At 56.5% G+C, this 17,251-nt stretch overlaps 1 protein-coding gene across 1 annotated transcript in view; it reads left to right on the forward strand.

The window, feature by feature from the left end:
* Positions 1-17,251, forward strand: part of RNF216 (ring finger protein 216) — a 73,144-nt gene that overhangs the window by 1,104 nt on the left and 54,789 nt on the right. Inside the window, exons 2-5 of the mRNA XM_035339545.1 lie at positions 11,515-11,643; positions 12,825-12,958; positions 14,196-15,056; positions 15,953-16,029. Of these exons, the coding sequence (XP_035195436.1) occupies positions 11,577-11,643; positions 12,825-12,958; positions 14,196-15,056; positions 15,953-16,029 (1,139 nt within the window). The 5' untranslated portion in view covers positions 11,515-11,576. The remainder of the gene's footprint in view (positions 1-11,514; positions 11,644-12,824; positions 12,959-14,195; positions 15,057-15,952; positions 16,030-17,251) is intronic.

The following is a 17,251-nucleotide window of genomic DNA, read 5'->3' on the forward strand; positions in this document are numbered from 1 at the left end:
CCCCCCCCCCCTCAGCCCCCGGCCCGGTCCCCCCTCAGCCCCTGCCCGTTCCCCTCACCGCGGTCCCTTCGCCCCGGCCCAAGGAACGGGGCTGGGGGGCTCTGAGGTGGTTCCCCCCTCCCCCCCTGTTCCCCGTTCCCGGCCGCCCCCCGGTGCGGAGGGCTCCTCACGGTGCCCCCGGGCTCTGTGAGAGACGAGGGCAGGCGGCTCCGGAGGCGGTCGGGGAAGGGGAGCGGAGGCTGAGCCCTCGGCCTGGGCCTCGGGGCGTGCTGGGGGCCTGTGGTGCCCCTCGGATGTGGTGGGCTGTCCGCGGGAGCTGCTGCGGGGAGGAGGCCCGAAGCACGGCCGTCCCCCGAGCTGGGGGCTCTGCCCGGGTACGAGAGGGCTCTGCCCGTGTAGGGGGGGCCCTTCTGTCTCTTCCCCCCTCACCGTTTCGATTTCGGCGCTGCTTTGGCTTGGCTGGGAGAGAGCAAACGCCAGAAGTGCAAAAACGCACAGTGCTCTTGTGGTGGGGAGGCCTGGGGCGGGTTTCTGCCCCGGCGTTGCGCTTGCTCCATCCTGTGACTGGAATAAGGTCGGGGTTTTACACGCAGCCTGGCAGGGGTGAAGTGTTTGGGGACCGAAGAGGCTCAGTTAGCTCCCAGCCGCTGTATGAAGACAGGAGGGTGAGTGAATCAAGGCAGCGTGCCTCTGTGCTGGTTTGCAGCGGGTGAGCTGCAGGTCAGCCCAGGAATCGCCTCCGTCGCGCCGGCACGCAGCTGGGCGCTGAGGAAGCCCGGTGCTGGTCAGCCGAGTGCCGACTGCCCTCAGGAACCTGCCCCGAGCGCCGTGCTTCTCGCTTGCCTTCGCTTTGTGACCAGGAGCGTCGTCTCCAAACGTCATCTAATGACCCGCCGTGAGTCGTATTGCAGAGCGCTTGCACCGGGGGAGGCACAGCCCCCGGGGAGAAGTTCCAGCGTCCACGTGGCTCTTGGCGTCCTTACGGCTGGTCAGCCGAGGCCAGGTTCGGTTCTTACACGCAGCGTTGGGGTTCAGCCGCTGCTCTGAGACTCCTGGAGCTTTAGGAGAAGCTGCTGTGTGCTGGTAGCCCCGTTGCTGAGGCGTAATGCTCAGTGCCCGCAGCTCAGCTGCCTGCTTTCCACAGGCTCTCTCCCTGGGCCTTTTGAAGCTCGCTGACTGCCGGGCAGCACAGCGGCTGCTCTTGCTTTATTTCGGCCGGCGATCCTAAAAGCAGCAGCTCGGTGCCTGGGGAGCTGAACGGAGCAGGCAGCGCTCCTCTGTCGTGTCTCGTGGCGCTCGGCTCCTCTTCCTTAACGCCCGTGGAGGCAGCAGAAGTCTTCCCTGGAGCCGCCGCGGGAGGCGGGCAGGTGGCTGGGCCAGGCTTCGCGTTCTCCAGCACCAAGTGCGGTGTGCGCGGTGCAGGCTGTGGGGTGGGAGCTGCCCTCTGGAGGGGCAGCAGGTTTGTGGGGTCGGCTTTCAGGTACGGAGCCGCAGGATTCGCGGCTCCGCTCCGAGTTGCTCATTTCTAGGGGCTGGTGCTTTGAAAATTCCACTGCCTTTTGCTATTGTAAACATCTTAATAGGTTTCATGTGGCGGGCGCCTGCGCAGCGTGCCTGGATGTTAATAAACAATCCTCCTGACAGGAGCTTGTGCCTGGAATACCGAGGCTAGGGAGAGGATTCAGCCCCGCATCCTGAGGAAGATCTGCAGCGACGCTCGGCCCCGTAGCGCGGTGTTTCGGTACCGGGCCGCCCTCTGCCTCCCTCCCTCCTTCCTCCCAAGGATGCTTTCCTGTCGGGCTGCCTGCAGGCATCCTTCTTGGGCAACTGCAGGAGTCAAAGTGCAAATAACTGTCCCCGGAGCAGCGGCTGGGGCAGGCTTTGCTGACGCTAAGGTGTATTTCCAGCGGGGTGCTGGCAGCTCGTGTTTCAGAAGCTGCCCCAGAACTCCAAATTCCTCGGCAGGCCGCTGCTTTGTCTGCCGGGGAATGCCGTGGGCGTTGCTGCCACCAGCCTGTAACTAGCTCTGCCTCCCCCAGCCAGGATCCTTCGCAGCGCTTTGAAATCGGACGCAAATCCCTAAAAAGTCCCGTGGCAAAAATAGGTGGAGCACGCAGCTCCGGCTGAAGGGAGGCAGGAAGCGTGTCCCGGGGGCCGGGAGCCGCTTGCTAAGCCCGAGCAGCTCAAACCCAAGCGGGAGAGAGAAGTGGAGCCCTCTGGATGTTCCTGGTGCCTGCTGGAAGATGATCCCATTCATTAATTTGGGCTGGGTGGCTTCTGTGGTTGTTTTTTTTCCGAGGCGTTGTGCGTGGTTCGCTGCGTCACGGCGCAGGCAGCTCGGCGCAGCCGTGGGTGCTGCTGCTTGCCGGGGGCCGCATTCTTTTCGGGACAGTCAGAGCTGCGCCGCTCGTTCTTCTAGGCAGCGGCTTGGGTTCTGCACGTGGATTTGGTCTGGAGGTATTTAAAGTCTGAACGTAAATGGATTCAGACGTGGTCTCCTGTTGTTAACTGCTTAGCAGAGGCTCCAACGGTCTCAGAAGTCGGCGTGCCCTAAAGCTCGGCGTCCCACCTGCCCTGATGGGCTCTGCGGGCTGCTGTGTGTCCTTTCGGCTGCTCCTAATAGGATCTCTTCCCCCGTGGGGGAAACACACGGCTGATGTGGGGCTCGGGCTACCTTCCGGGAGCAGCCAGGAGCCGCGGTTATCAGGGTACCCCCGGGCTGGTTCCTGGGTTGGAGACAGAGCCGGTGCCGTGCCGGTCAGCGTCCGCCTGATGAGAGCGGAGCGGGGTTGTTTTAAACAGGGTGCTGGGCTGGGGTCCTTGGCCCTGGGACATCCGGGAGAGCGGGAAAAGGGATGTAAAGAGGGGCCCTCCCCAGCGCCCTGGTGGCTCGAGGAAGTTCTTGCCAAAGCCCCCGAGATGTGAGCTAACGAGGACCGCTGAGCTGAGCTAATCGTGTGCTCAGCTGCCTTCGCGGCGCTTTTTTAGGACCTCGAGTTTGTTTTGGAAGTGCCTCAAGAGTGATGTGCTTCCCGTGGGTCAGTGCTGAAGAGCTTGCGGCGGTTGCACGTTCATCGCGCTCCTCGAGGAGCCATAATCCCTGAGGGCTGCCGGGCTGCTGACACCTGGCTCCTGATACCAGCGCGGCTGCGCCTCGTCCCCGCGCTCGCGGGGGGAGCTGGCAGTGCCTGATGAAGAGGGACAAACGTTGGGATTCGGGGTGAGACCTCAACAGGGGGAGGGTGGAAGCACTGCCCCCCGAGTCACGCCGCCGTCCCTGGGTGTTCCCGACCGAGGTGCTCGGCCCGTGCGCCCCGAGAGCGGAGCTCGGGGTGGCTGGGAGAGTCGCGAGGGTGGCTCCTGGGTGGTGGCGGAGCCCAGCTCTGCTCGTTCGCTCCCGGAGCCCTCTGATGGCACCGCTTGGGCAGGGGAAAGGAAACCGAAACGAGGCTTCCTGCTGGCTTCGCGGGGCTCTCGTGGGTTCCACGGGGTGCCTTTTAGAGGCTGGTGCTTTCAGAAGCAGAGCTGACGAGTCCAAGGAAGCCTGGGAGCGTCCGTAGGTGTCGGGGTGACCCGAAACGTTTTCAGCTGGCTCCCGAGGACAGGCACTGCGCCGGAGGTGAGCGCTGCGGGGAGGCCGGGCTGCGTTTGCGTTACGTGGGCAAACAGCGGGACGGGACCCGCAGAGGCGGCGGTGGTAACACCGGTGAGGCCATCGGGAATCGTGCTGGGTAGGAGCCGGGTGGAATGCAGGGGTGGGCGATGGCTGCAGGTGGTGGGGTTTGCGCCAAGCGCCTCTCGTGCGCGGGTCCTGCGCGGCTGTGTTGGTGCTGACGTGCTCCTGGCAGGCTGCGGGCGCTGCTCCTGCTGCTTCTGGGCTGGAGGCAGCGTTAGGAGCACGGTTACACTGCCGCTTCCAAATACCCCCAGGACGCGATGCCCCCTCCATCAGCTACAAAAACAAGGCACCCTCTCCCTGCCGCTTGCTGCAGGTCGTTTTTCCCTGGAGGTACCCGCAGGCCACCAGACAAAGGAGCCTCTTACCCACCTACTGGGGCCAGGTAGGAAACGTTGGGGGCTCAGCGCGTTGCGGGGAGGTGGGGGGGGGTGGAAATGGCAGCGGTGGTGCTGCCCTGGAGGCTTCCCTTCTCTCCCTGCAGCTGCTGTGCTGCGCTCTAACGCAGTTTGAGGAAGCTGACAGCGGCAGCGTAACGGGGAGGCAGGAAAAGCAGGAAACCAGCAGCGCGGGGCGTTCCGTGCTTCCCCTGCTGCTGGGATTTCCAGCCGCAGCTGAACAGGACTGGCAGGATCCTTTAGCAGCAACTTGGCGAGCAGAAGCAGCTCGTGTCCTCTCTCGACGGTAAACCAGAATCCCATTGTCACGGAGCTGGCTTCGTTGTGTGTAAACTGGGAGGTGCCCCGGGGTCAGCCTCGACTGGCACGGAGCGGCTCGCAGGGGCTGGGGCGCACCTCCGGAGCCTTGGTGTCGCCTGCTTCCTTGAGCAGTTTGCGGTTGCTTTTCCTGACCCCCTACCCCAGGACAATCCGATGCTGTACTGTTGCAACACCCAGGAAAAGAATTGGCTCCGCTGCGGGAAGGCTTCGGCAGCGTTGGACGCTTCGGCTGCGGTGACCGAGGGAGAGGCAGGCAGCTCTGCAGCCTGGAAGCAGTCGTGTCCTCAGCAAACTCTCTGAGCGCGGAGCTGGAGAATTAACGCGCGGTGCTGCTGCTTCCCCCGCCTCTTAGCTGGTCAGTCGGTAATTCAGTCCGTCCTTGTGAGCTGCAACAGGCTCGGAAAAGAAAAACGCGGGCTGTGGAGCAGCTCCGGGCCTGGCCGTGGGCCGGTTTTGCTGTTGTCAGTTCTCACAAAGCAAAGCCTTTGCCCTGGGCAGCTGAAGGTGAGCAGCATCTTCCGCAGCAGAGCCTGACCCTGGGCGAGGAGCGCTTTCTGTTTGATGCCCCTTGGCTCTGGGCTGGGCTCGTGCCGCGCCTCAGCTCTCAGGCTGCCGTTGCAGATCCCCTCTGCTCGCAGCTTATTTCAGCGGCTTTCTGGTCTCCCACGGCAGACGTGTGAAGAGAGACGGCGTCGCGTCCCAGCCCTGCAAAGTTTTCGGGGGCTTTTCCTGTGAAAGCCGTACCGGCTCCTGGCACGGCTCAGCACAAAGGGAGGGGACAAGCGATGGAGAGGGCCTGGGAACGTCTTGGGCAGGTGTTGCAGCGAGGCGCTCCTTACCGCGCAGGCACAGCTTCTGGCCACCACCAGCGACGTTGGAGTTACGATGAGAGCTCGACGTGTCCCCCAAAAAAAGGGCGGCAGTAAATGGAAGGTGACCTGGGAAGGCATTCCGCGTGGAAGTCCCCAGTTCTGGGGCGTTTGGCACCTGCACGCTACAGAAGAATGGTTGGAGCGAGCTGGTTCTCTCCCCCGTGCCACCTCAGGGTGGTCAGCTCTCAGCTTCCACCGCCAGCAGCGCTGTGAAATGAGGCGAGCTGTGCTTTGCAGGCTTCCCCCAGCCTCGAGCACAGAATCTCACGTGGGAGGTTCAGGTCACGGTTTTAAAAGCTATAAATTAGAATCCCCTTGAACTTGGCATGTTTGCCGGTGCGCGTTGGCTTTGCCGCAGCCCGCTGGGGGGCTGTAACCAGCAGCCACAAACTCCTTGATTTCCCGGTTTCCTCTCCAATAAGAAGCCGGGCTGAGGTGGCAACGCAAAGATGTGCACGCGGCTTGTTAAATAACTGCTTCAAAGCTTGCCCTTGGTTTCCTTTGTTCTCCCGCACCTTTTGAAAGCGACATCTGGGCTTCCTCAAAAAAGGAAAGAAAAAAGGGGGAAAAAAAAACCCCTAAGGGTTTGGAGGGGAAGCGCGGTGTCCTTTCTCCTGGAGAGCTCTTGAAGCGTGAGTGATGGAGAAGCACTCTCGTGTGTGTCCTGGGCACGCAGGTCACTTCTTCTGCTCTGCCTGATGGGGAAGAGAAGGCAGCTGCAATTAACGTCAGGCAGCGGCAGGTACGTGGAGCACCTGGTAGGCCGCGGGGACGGCCGTCAGGGCCTCAGTACCGGTGCTGCTCGGAGGGAAGAGCCTCACCCGCTTTGGTTGGGGTACACGTGAGTTCAGGGCAAAGAAAAAACAGAAACGAAAGTTGCTCTGGAGGAGGCAGATCTGGCGGCACGTGCTCTTCCGTTCGTCCCCGCCCTGAGACCACAAAATCAGAACAAAACAGTGCTTCAGAGCAGTTCGGGAGAAAACAGGTGGGGAAACCTGGACAGGTTCTTTCCTCTTGTGCTTGGTGCTAATTGCCGCACCAAAAGCGGAGGTAGGGCACTTCCAAGAATTAAAACTGGACGATACCCACACCTTAATGAGAGGAGGGACAGGGATGAGGTTGGTCAGAAGCCTTCTGCTGTACAGATGTTTCCTGGAAGTCACAGAAAGGGAAACCGTAGCGACTCGTACCCCTCATCCCAAAGCGTGCCCCTCCTGCTGGCTGTAGGCCGACCCGTTCCCTGGAGCACTGGCAGGTGAAAGCAGCTCATACGGCGCTGATCCTTACCCTCGCTGGTCCGAATGTCTTGCAGCCTGCTCTCGGTGACAGCACGGACTGAGAGGCGACCAAAAAACGGAGCAGCGTTCAGATCCCGGCGGTGCTTCTGGCCTCGTTCCAGCCACGAGCAGGCGTTAGCAGCGCTGGGCAGCCCGGCGCTCGCGTGCTGGCGCTTTGCTTTTTGCCCGCGAGGTGATAACGAAGCACTCGGCGGGTATCAGAGGAGCTTGCAGCGATGGTACGCTTGGTGGAAAGGGCACGGCTCGCTCTGATGCGTGTTTCACAGCGCGCCTTCATCCCTCGGCAAGAGAGGGCGAGGAGCTGGAAGCTTTCAAGAGATCGCTGGAAGTCGTGATTGCTGCCGGAGGAGCTCGGAGGCTGCCTGACCCTCCTGGCCATCGTCACCACTTTCCAGCCTGGAGCGCTCCTTCTGAAGGCGCTTATGAGGCTGGCGTGGCTGCAGGAACGGTCGCTGCCGTTCCCAGAGGTTTTTCGGAGCCTGTTGGCTGCCTTGCACGTGCGGGGAGGTGAGCGTTTGCTTCTGTTGTACTGACTGCTGGGACCCGCTGGTCCTCCGGTCCCTGCCCGAGCGTCCCTGTCTGCAGGGGGACGGGGACGAGGCCTTTGGGTTGCCGCCAACGCTTCCAGTTCGGTGTTCCCGTTCGAGGGAAACCGAGCTGCAGGCACGCGCCCGCACCTCTGGCTTTATTCTTCCGCAAGCCGTGGCGCGGCGGGGGTCGCGTAGCAAAAGGGCTTTTTGTGCCCAGCGTTTCTTGTCAGGGGATTGCTGATTTTTCGGTGGGGATGAGGCTGCTTTACGTGATCGACCACCCGAGCTCTCCGTGCTCTTCTACGTGACCGTGAGGAGGAGCAGCCCCAGCAAACTGCGAGCCCTTTGAAATGCCGCGCTGCTCGGCGGGAGGTCGGGCTGCTTCGATTCACTTCTGGTGCGTTTCGTGTTGTTGGTGGTCCTTAAGGGCTGCGTCGTAGCTTTTCATTTCGCTGCCTGTCACGGGCCGTGCATTATTTACGGAGCTTCTTTTTGTCTTAGCAGCTTGGAGGGAGGCAGAAATTCACCTTGCTCGCGGGCTACCGGCAGGCACGCGTGCTGCCTGCAGGCAGAAGGTAGGAACTGGCGCTGTGCTGCCAGCGTAGGTGAGCAGCAGCAGTGGTGCTGTGCGGGGGGAGAGGCTGCAGCTCACTGACGCGATGCTGCTGGCATCTCTTCCATGTTGCTCCTCTTTTTTTCCCCCCCCGTTTGGTTGGGATTTGGGTTGCGGCCTCCCCTGCGGTGCTTTCTGTCTGGTCCCGTCGCCTTGAGCCAGAAGCCAGCACTCGGTGCCTTGTCCCTTCCTGGGGATGGGGAAGGGCGAGATTTTAAATGCCCTAAGTAGGAAAAACCGCCCTGTAACGTTCCTCCCCCCGACTGCGGCTTTAAATCCCAGCCCCAGCTGAGGACGCTTGTGGCAGCACAAACGGAAGGCGGGGGGAGCGCGTTGGAGTTCTGCTCCCGTTCCTGCCCTCCGGAAACTTCTGCTGGGAGTTGAAATCTCTGCACGGCACCGATGCCTGCTGTTCTGGGGTTAGGCTAAAAATACCGAGCGGGGGGGTTTGCACGTCTGCGTCTGTGTGGTTAGCTTGGAAATGGGGGGGGATCAGGAGCCCGAGACCTGCTCCGCTCGGAGCAGGGTTACCCGTAAGGCCCTGGTGGTGTCTGATTTTTCCGGTGGCCGTTCCGTTCATGCTGGTTTTTCCCTTCCTTACCAGACAGGGTTTGATTTCCTGCGCAGTGAAGCACCTCGTGGCGAGATCTGGGAAGCGGAGGGGCGGTTCGGCACACCGCGTCTCCAGCCTGGCGCCGTGTCGCGCCGCCAGCGGGTGACCTCCGAGTCACTGCGGCGGTTTTTGTGTCACCCCCGTCCCTGGATCTGGGGCTCGAACCTGTGCGGTTTGGTGTTGCTGTAGTGCCGGTGGGAGGATTTGAGGAAGGAAACCCAGCTTGTGTGCTGCTGTCAGGTCGCTGCCGTTGAGAATTGTTCTTGTAGTCGGCCCTAGCCTGCATCGCGAGGAAGCTGATGTCAGAGCTCACTTACAGGTGGCCTTATTCTGCACCTATAAATAGGCATGAAAGTCACCGAGGTGGTGCGGGCAGCTTCTTTCCATCTGCCCCTTTTGCTTTTTATTGTGTTGTTTATGTAGGGCAAGACCCTAGGCTGGCTTTGATCTTGTTCCTCCACGTTCTTGGCAGCCTCCTGCTATAAACACGAGTCAACTTCTCATTCATGCCCCTGGATGGGACTGGCCCGTGCTCGGAGACGTTTGCTTAAACGTGAGTCCTCGACTGACCGCATTAACTGCTGGCTTGGTGGAACCTTGCTGTCTACCCCCCAGGCAGAGCTGTATTAAGCTGCCTGGGTTTTTATGCAGTCTGTTTTGAGAGAGAGAAGGGGTACGTAGCAGGAGGGGTAAGTAGCCAGCTCTTCCCAGGCTCGGCCTTTATTTTTTCTGTGGCCCTGGCTCTGTGTTAATGCCGTTCCGTGAGCCCCTCGGTGATGTGCACCTTTCTCTTGTACGGGGAGGCAGCAGTCTGCTATCCCAAACTTTCTGGGCCTCTTTTCTTGACGTGCAGGTTGCTCTGCAGTAACCGGAGCTGCCTGGGGAGAGCTTTGCGGTTAGATTTGGGCAGCCGTGGACAAAGCACCCGGGGGAGCTGTTTGGGAGCTGTTTTGCTGACTGTGCCGAGCGTTTGTGGTGCTGACCAGCCCCCCCCCCACACACACTGAACTCTCCTAAGGCATCGCAGGGGAAAACTGTCCCAGCTGCTGAGCTTTGCTCAGAGCAGATCCGAGCAGACACCTGTCTGGCCTCTGTCGGCACCGTTTGCTGCTGCAGGGGCTGATCTGTAGCTTTCACGACCAGGCTCGTCCCTCCCCAGCCAGTCTCGGAGCGGTTCTTCCTTTGTGGGACCAGCCGGTGGAAAGGGTTGGTGTGGACGCACCCGCCTGGATCTGAAGAGCCTGGGTGCTGTTCCTGGCTCTGCTTCTAGCCCTGCTTGGTGACCTTGGCCGCGCTGTTCCTCTCAGCGCTCCCATTTCTCCCCCCCTGTAACGGCAGGCCCGATATTGATCCTGTTTTCTCAAGTGCTTGGAAGGGAAAACGCTGTGCGGGGCTGGTCACAAGCACCAGGGGAAATGGAACGATAACAACGTGGACGTGCCCTTTGAAAAAGGACGCTGTTTTCACCGAGGATGCTCGCAATTAGCCAGCTCCTGAGCCGCCACTCCAGCACCTGTCTGCAGGGAGGGAGAGCAGCACTGCCGTGCCGTTCTGGCAGCTCAAGTGCTGCTCTGAGTAACCTCGCTTGCAATAAGGCAGAAGCTGAAGAGCCTTGTGAAAACAACCCCCAAACCTTGGTTTTTGAAGGGTTTTCAAGGCATCGAGATGGCCTTGGCGTTCTGGAGGCTGCTTGCTGGAAACGAGGCGTGCTGCTGACGTTTCGGGGCTCAGAGGTAGGGGTAGCTGCATGCTTGTAGCAACGCTGCTTGGAAGAGACCCGGTCCCGTGTCCCACCCAGAGCAGGACATCAGCGGGGCTGGGACCGGGAGAGCCGTGGCCATTCCTGTCCAAGCCGTGAAAGCCATTAGGGTGGAGGTGCCCCCCAGGGAAGGCTGCTGCTGGCACCCTTTGTGCGTGTTAAGCGAGGATCCAGCCCTACCAACGTGAATATGCGGCTTCCTTGCTGGTTTATCCTATTAACTGTGCTGTAAGGCTTTGGGACCCTGCACGCTGGAGATGTGTGGGTTTCCACCCCGAAGTGTGCTTTGGCCTTTTGAACAGATGCTTGTGCATGATTGTGCCTTTTTATTCTCATGGTTTTATGCTGCGTTACAATACTTTGAGGCTGGTGATGCGTAGTTCCTGGTGTGTGGAGGGGATGTACACGTTTAAGTTCCCGGAGTTGCATCTCAGCAGATTTCTTCGTCTGCTGTGCTAGCTGCAAATCGCGTTCCCTGCGGAGAAGGTGAGGTTGAATTATTGAGGAGGAATTTGTACTGCTCTCGTGTGCTAGCAAACGGGATTTCATAGCAGGCCACCATTTTCTTTCAACTCAGGCGTTGGTAAATAATGCAGGCTCCTCTGTGCTCTAGCAGTAAGGCCAATATTTCCCAATAAAAAGACCTCTCATTGCAGCGATCGAACTGCTCAGGGTTCACGTGTATGTAGCTGTTCTGTGGCAGAGGGAGCTGGCAGCTGTAGGGTGGCAGGGGATAAAAAATCGGGCGTTGAGGCTGTGGTGATTCCTCGGGTCTAATCCTGCCCCCGAGCTGGCATGTGGTGCCTGTCTGGGAACAGGTGGGGTGGCAGAACAGTCTCACAAGCTGTCCCGCGAAGGAGCTTGAGCCCTGTTGGGTCTCCTTGGCTGGAGAGCAGGTGAAATATCCTGGGATTTGTACCGAACCCCTGGGTCTGGCCGGCAGGACCTCGATGCTGGCAGCATGGTGCCCGTCCCAGCCCTGCGGTAAGGGGTGCTTGTGCGTGGCTGGCACGGGTGGCAGGGGTCGTGCCTGCATCCTGGGGCAGCTCAGGCAAGTGGCTTTTGCTCGTCTTAACCGGTAGGTGGTGGCAGAAACGCCACCGTGGGGTTTTGACTTCTTGGAAACAGGAAAACGGCTCTGAGCACAAACACGGGGCTGAGGCTGGCCGGGCAGAAGTGCCTCTCCCCTCTTCCCGCGGTCACTAAGCTCTGAGCGCCTCCGAGTCTTCCTCCGGGGGCTTCTCAGGACCGATTATGCTCGGTGGTCTTGCTGTCTTAACCCTCAGATGAGGACCTGGGACGTGCCCCCCCTTCAGGCAAAATATCTCCTAAGAGCCTTGCTGGGAGAGCCACGAGAATCACAGAAGTGACCTAGCAGGGAAAGCCTAGGGTGCCACTGCGTTTGCCTCACTCTTCTTCTATTTTGTCTTCTAGTTCCTCGTTCTATCCTGATTGCCATGCCTGGGCCTTGACACTTCTGGGAGCAGCTGTTTAAAATGGCAGAGAGAGGTGGAAATGAAGAAGTCATGCACTTAAACAGCTTCCGTAGCCACCGAGGGAAAGGTGAGTGGTGATGTGGGTGTATTTCCGAAGTTACCTCTGTACAGCTCAGCTTCAAGCCCTGGGAGTAATAGCCATTAAACCTGCAGGGGTGATGTGGAGAGGGAGCTGCTGGTGGTCTGTTCTGCCATGTGATACAGCTCTGTTTTATTGAATTTTCTGTAGGTAGCCACGAAGCCGCTCGTTTTGCACTGACACGAAATACTTGGCTCTTGTCTTTCTGGTGTTGCACTACCTTAAGGTAGATCTCTAACGGCCTGGGGACACCCAAGCCACGCAGAGGTGTTTCGGCAGGTCTCAGGGGCTCGCGATGTTCCACCTTTTTAAGAACCTCATTTGCTCCCTGACAGGGCTGTATGCACTGTCACCCTCTGAGGGCCATTCAACTCTAAACCACGCTTTATGTCCGTCTGAAGTGTAGATAAATAGGTAGACAAACGCTCCAAGTCGGTGGATGCTTTAAGCTCTTGAGTGAAGTGGTTGTGTGCTGGTTTGCTGCAGAGCTACAGAAGCAGAAACCAAAATGTTGTGTTAAATCCTAGGGAAAGTGTGATGGCATGCTGCTCATGTAGTACAGAAACCCTCTGCTTCTGGCTGGCACGTCTCTCCTGAGTTCCAGCAGCTTTGCTCAGTAGCATCTTTATTTCCCTCTTGACAAACCTCGAGGGTTGTCATCCAGTAGCAGGATATCATCGGCACTCACAGCCAGGCCCTATCTCAGGCTTGCATAAGGTGCTCCCGCAAAGTCGCTCTCGTTCAGAAGACACCAAATCGCACCTGGAGCCTTATCCGTCCTCTAGAACATACTGCACAGCAATAAAAGAAAGCGTGTGGTACCTGAGGTGCGGGATTTCGCTCCAAAAATGAGGAAGTAGACTCCAGGAGTTACTCAGAATCATTTTTGCAGCAGCTTGACTCGTGCTCACGTTTGGGATAGAAGATTCTCTGTGCAGGGCCGCTTCATGCACATGCTGTGGTCTCTGGAGCTGTAGCTTGTGCAAGGTTTTGGCTCAGAGGGCTGCGGGACGTAGGAGTGGCTGTGGCGGTACGTCGCAGAGGGACCAGGGACCTTTGCGCGCTTCTTCCCTGTCGCTGCAATGGAAATGGGAAGATGGCTTTTTCACGTGTTCCAGCGCTCGTGCTCTGTCGCTGGCCAGCAGCTAACTGTGCTTTCTTTACTGCAGACTGGATAAACCGCAGGGATGACGGGCTTATCATGATATCGGATTCCTCGGATGAAGAATTACCGTTGTTGTTGGAAACGCCAGCAGAACAGCAGCACGAGGAAGATGATGATGATGTGGTTATCTTGGCAGAGGTAATTTTTCATTCTTGTACGTCTTGCTGCCTTATTCCTGGCCTTTATAACCACCTCCTGTGCAAATACCTGATGTGTTCCTTTGAGAGCCCTGCCTAGTTGCAGCAATTTACTTAAGAAGTCTTAAATGAGCGTCGACATGATGGCATTTTGCTGGGTTTGTGTGTTTAATCGTATTTTGGGCACGGGCAGGGAGAGCTAGATTGTTAGCTGTATCGTAAAGTTATTCTTAACTTTATGGAAGCTATTCTTTATCTATCTTAATCCAGAAAGGTGGAGTGCTTTGCAAAAAGGACTTGTTGAATGCAGGTGTTCAAAACCTGCCTTGTTTAGCCTCGTGTGCTTTATATTCATCTCTGCTATTTAGAATAATTCGTTTGGAAGGGACCTTCTAAGATAATCTAACCCCTTCAGGGCTAACCAAAAGTCAAAGCGCTTTATCGAGGACGTTATCCAAATGCCTCGTGAATACTGGAGGCATGGGACATCAAGCAGCTCTCCAGGAGCCCTGTTCTGGTATTCAGAACGCTGTTGCAGGCCCCTAAATTTTTGTAGTCTTACAAAGCCAGCCTACCTGGTAAATCTATTTCCGCTGGTGTGGGCAGTCACACAGAGGAGGGCCAAAGGCATTAGCTCAACCTTATTACTTTGTCTAATTTCATACTTAAGCCATGTTAAGAATATTCTACTTGCTCTTAAAGTAACCGGAGCTATTGAGAAAATGGGTTGTGCAGATGACTTTTCTGTTTCTTACTTGAAAGCGGTATCGGAGAGTATTCACACTTGACTTGTATTTTCACTAGTCTTAGCTTGCCAGAGGCAGGAGCGAGGCCAGAGCTTCACATTTTGAGCTTTGGTTCTGGCTTCTGGTGAAAATGAACGAATTTGCTGAGATGCTGGTATGCCCTCAGTTAGCTCCTGATTTCCAGACTCTCTCACTTGGGAGTGTAATGGAGATCGAGGTGAGCTCTGGGAATTATTCCAGCGTGAACGTCCCGTGCATCCCCAGCTCTGCCAAATGTTCTCTCATCACAAATGTACTCTGGGCACTTGGGGACAGACTAAGGGATGGTGTTACAAAGGTATCTGGGTTGCAGTTTGATGCCTTGTGTTCCTTGCTAAAATGGATTTCTCATCTCCTTCCCATCAGAAATCTGATTAGGTGCAAAAGACCATCTGGAGGAAGGACTGTGAGGAGTAGAAAACTCCTACTTATTCTTGTCTGTCTTCTTTTTAGACCCCAAAGCATCAGCAGCTTGTGCGTCCCAATGTCATCAGACCTGCTGCTCAATGGCAGGGTGCAAACACCGTGGGAGAAGGAGGATCCCAAAGCGCTGTAGGGCCCTTGAGGGGCGCGTATCTGCAGGATGAGATGTCGGCTCTGCTCTGCCAGAAGGACCGCTACGATTACGTGGTGGAGAGCAGCGCTGGGCCAAGCAGGGATGAGAATGTGAACTTTGCCTTGCAGCAGCCCGGGCCGTCTGAACAGAACGGCCCCAGGTTTGAACTTACGAGTAACCTGGAGCCTGGCCCAAGTTTGCTTCCGGCAGTGAAGATGAGTTCGCAGGTTGTCGTTGACAAGGAAATCGTTAGCCTGGAGAAAGCGGACTTGCCACCGCAACAGGAGGAAAAGGTGGAAGCCCGGGGCTGGCAAGGAGAGGACTTGAGGCCAGAGCTCTCGCAAAACGTTGAAGGAACAGTTGCTGCACCCAGTATGGAGCAGGAGCTCCAGGAGAACAGCCGGCCGGATCGCTTCCAGCCCTCAGAAGGGGAGCCACCTGCCGTCGTAACTGGCTGTGCTCCTCCGCAAGGGCAGCCTGAAGCAGACTCAGGATCTTCGAGGGCGTATGGCGAGGAGGCTCCTGGGCCTGCTTTCCCCAGACCTGAGCCGCAGCAGGATGGGATTCCCGGTCCCACTTCGCCCCAGCCAGCACACCCCCCGGAAGAAACGAGGGGGCAGCAGGCAGCAATAGACAACGAGCAGCCAGGCCCAGCCTTCCCGGCACAGGGCTCGCACGAACTCGGTTCTAGCGATGTGCCAGAACAGGGGGCTGCTGGGCAGGACCAAGACCTCACCGCGCTGCTCGTCAGAGAGACAGTAAGTGTTCCCAGGGCTTGTCTGCCTTCAATGTGTTATTTTCAGATGAATTTTTCAGACAGATGCATCTTACTGTATCTGAACCAATCCTCTCTTCCCCCTGCCGCGTTCTCCCTCCCTGTCCCATATCTGATTCTATTTGGAAAAAATAGGTTGAGAAAATACCGTTGTTACTCTCCAAGTAGCACTTCAACCAAGTTAACTTCTTTCAGAGTAAAACCTTGTTGGTCACTGACTTGTCCACCTGTTAAAGCAAGCACTTACCCCTACGTTGTCAGGGTTGTTTGACCAGCTCTGTCTTGCAGAACAAAACACTACATGGTACGACCAATTCCAACACCTGTATGAAAACCCAGGGAGGGAGAGCAGTGAAGGGTGCTCTTGGCAGTGTGGCTAATGGTGGTAGCGTTTTCCCAGAAATGCAAGTAAAAGTCTCTTGCCTTCTCTGATCTCATCGCTAGTGTGTCTGGGTGCTTTGAGTGGGTGTATGCAGCGTGGCTTTTTCCCCCCTCTTGCTCTGGAATGTTGTATTTCAGCCCACAACCTGGAAGTCCTTAATCTTCCATCTAAAGGTAAATATTGGTTTTGCTTGTGGTGTAGATCCTGTGCGCCTCTCCTCTTTCCACCCTGAATCACTTGTTAGGCCACCTGCTCGTGACTACTCGTATCACTGCCCCTATTTTTCTTGTTGGTGTTCATCCTGTGGAGCAAGGAAAGCCAGCGACTTGCAGTATCCAGGCCGGATGGGTAGAAAGTGTCTCTTAAAACCCATTTGAGCCCCTGTCTCGGGAGCACGTTAGATAATTACCTGTATCTTTCTGTCTTTGGTGCTGTTGCTGGGTTGTACAACACCGCTCCTCTAACGCCTGTATAACCTTCATCTATTCCTACTGCAGGAAGCAAGGTTCCCAGATGTGAAGAAGGAATATATCGAAGAGTTGATCAACGTCAAGAACTGCTATGACTTAAATGTGTGAGTACAAAGCTAAGAACCAGAGTGTACCATGAAACAGGCTGGCTGCGGTCACGCTTCCGTTTTCCTTCCTGCTTATAGCGCTGTTGGGCGTACCCAGGCTGGGAGTCAGCACTATGCCGGCAGTGCCAAAGAGCCTGGATGGTTTGTTTTTTTTTTGTTTTCCTCCTGTTGTAATAGAAATTCTCTTTCTGACATCGTGGTGTAGCTTCTCTGCCTTTAAGATAACTTGCAAATTCTCCGTTAGTAGTTATTTGATTATTTAAAACTCTTACATATCGTTTCCTCTCAAGTGGTGCTAGGCTTGTTAAAGACTAACGTCAAGGGTAGGCCTTGAGGTGGCTTCTGTAAAACGTAATTCAAGGTGAATTGGTGAATTTTGAATTGCGGAAAACAATTTCCCACCTCTTCCTGCCCATTTCGGGGTGAAACTGACACTGTTTTGGACTTGCTCATTCGATGTCATGACGCTGATTTTTATCCCCTTTACCTGACTGAATGGCAGTGGTGCTGTTTGAGGTCCTCTCAAATCACCTTCTGCAGATAAAACAAACGCCGTTAAGGGCTAGCAGGATTGGCTATAGATGTCTTCTGATGGACACAGTTGGTCAAGTTGAGCAGAAATCTGAGCCAAGAAGGGAAGTAAAAGCAATGGGAAATCATCCTGGGTACTGTTGCTTTCCCAGTTGTACTAGCAGCTCACGGATTCCGTAGTGTCAAGAACCACATTTGCTATCTTTGGGCGTTCACTTTAGAATCAGAAGAATAAAAAAGTCATTAACCTTTGTTGATAAGTTGCATCATCACCCTCCCCTTTTGGGTAAAGCTTGCGCAGCTGAAGAGTGGAAGATGGTGTGTGTTGGCACCAGCCAGCACTGAGGGGAGAGTGGCTTGACGTAAATTACATCTGACTTGGGTCTGACGCTGGGTGGCCCCCCTCTCTCTTTCTCTCTGCAGCTGTCACCATCTCAAACACGTTGGAACTAGTTCTTATGGGATACAAGAATGAGGAATAGGTGTTGCTTGCCAGAGGTTTCATTTTATCTCGTATGAATCCCGTGCCCCCCCAGTTAACTAAGGCACTAATTAAGCAGTATTCAAGCCTGTGAGGCTTGCGGTTACTTATTGGAGCATAAATAAGGTAACTGGCAAGGAACTAAGCCTAATAAATAAAATAATAGGTGGGATCACCCTTAGATTTCCTATTCTACTACCTCTGCCT

This window comes from Oxyura jamaicensis, chromosome 14, assembly GCF_011077185.1.
Source record: "Oxyura jamaicensis isolate SHBP4307 breed ruddy duck chromosome 14, BPBGC_Ojam_1.0, whole genome shotgun sequence".
In the NCBI taxonomy this organism is placed as follows: Eukaryota; Metazoa; Chordata; class Aves; order Anseriformes; family Anatidae; genus Oxyura; species Oxyura jamaicensis.